This window comes from Capricornis sumatraensis, chromosome 14 (genome assembly GCF_032405125.1).
Source record: "Capricornis sumatraensis isolate serow.1 chromosome 14, serow.2, whole genome shotgun sequence".
Lineage (NCBI taxonomy): Eukaryota > Metazoa > Chordata > Mammalia > Artiodactyla > Bovidae > Capricornis > Capricornis sumatraensis.
The window spans coordinates 24,132,364-24,133,810 of record NC_091082.1 but is presented as its reverse complement, the minus strand read 5'-3'; the positions used below and the strand labels follow the sequence as shown (position 1 = coordinate 24,133,810).

Sequence of the window (1,447 nt, the reverse complement as noted above, 5' to 3'; positions counted from 1 at the left end):
ATGGTGGACACGGGGGCCCAATACTCAGTCCTTGCTCCTCGTCAAGTGAGGGAATTTCTTGAGACTGCTGGGTATTGCAGGCTATAGATCTTGGGGTTTGCTAAAAAGGCCCGGCCATTATATGAAGGGAGCAAAGAGAGTAAAAACTGGACTTGGACTGAGCCAATGAGACAGGCATTTCAAAAACTTCGGCAGGCTCTGCTGAAAGCCCCGGCCCTTGCTCTCCCTAACCCGCCTAAGCCCTTCCAACTGTTTGTGGATAAAAAAACTGGGAGTAAGAAAGGGAGTCTTGATGCAGCAATGGCGGCCTTGGAAGCGACCTGTAGCCTACCTCTCTAAAAGACTGGACCCAGTGGCCGCGGGGTGGCCACCCTGCCTCTGAATCATCACAGCCACTGCTCTCCTGGTCCATGATGCCAACAAGTTAATGTAGGGACAACAGCTCCTGGTCTACACTCCCCATGCCATTGAAGGGATACTCAAGCAGCCACCGAGTAAGTGGATCTCCAATGCCCGCTTAACCCATTATCAGGCCTTGCTGCTGGATACCCCCCAATACACTTTCAGACTCCCTGCTTCCTGAACCCGGCCACTCTCCTGCCCACCCCAAAAAAAGACGGCCCCCTCCATGATTGTGGTGAGATATTGGCCGATGTGATGGCCATACGAAAAGACCTAAAAGATGTGCCCTTAAAAGACAGTGAACTGGTATGGTTTACAGACAGAAGTAGTTTTGTGAGAGATGGACAAAGAAGGGCAGGAGCAGCCATTGTAGATGACTCTGGAAGGGTCATCTGGGCTGAAGCTCTGCCCCATGGGACATCCGCCCAGAAAGTGGAATTAATAGCCTTGATACAGGCACTAGAAAAGGCAGAAGGAAAAAAGATCACCATTTATACCGACAGCCGGTATGCATTTGGAACAGTGCATACTCAGGGCCCAATATATAGAGAGCGGGGGTTTACCACAGCAGAGGGAAAAGAAGTTAAAAACCTACTTGAGATCCGCAGACTCCTAGCAGCAGTCCACCGACCCCGAGCCGTGTCCATAGTACATGTCCCAGGACACCAAAAAGGAGAAGATATCAAGGCTCGGGGCAACCATGCTGCTGATTGTGGTGGCCCGGGAAGCAGCCCTCGGAGACTGTAAAACCCCCATATTGACTGTGGGATCGCCACCCCCGGGATTGGGAACCTTGCCCCCAACCCCCGAGTATTCCTCTTCCGATCTAAGTTGGATCCAAGAAAATACCAACTGTCCGGAGGGCAAAGACGGATGGTATCGAGACCAAAATGACAACTTGCTGCTTCCGGCTAACTTGGGTCGACACCTTTGTACGCACCTACATCAGACCACCCATCTGGGAGAAAAAAAAGACTCTAGCACTCTTGCAGACAGCGTGTCTGCGGTTTCCCCGACAAAAGGCAACTATAAAAGACATAGTCTG

At 51.4% G+C, this 1,447-nt stretch overlaps 1 protein-coding gene across 1 annotated transcript; it reads left to right on the top strand.

The window, feature by feature from the left end:
* The first annotated feature begins 657 nt into the window (after nt 1–657).
* Nucleotides 658–1,149, top strand: LOC138090724 (ribonuclease H-like). The gene has a single exon (XM_068986423.1). The coding sequence runs from the start codon at nt 658–660 to the stop codon at nt 1,147–1,149; it is 492 nt and encodes a 163-aa protein (XP_068842524.1).
* Nucleotides 1,150–1,447: the final 298 nt, after the last annotated feature.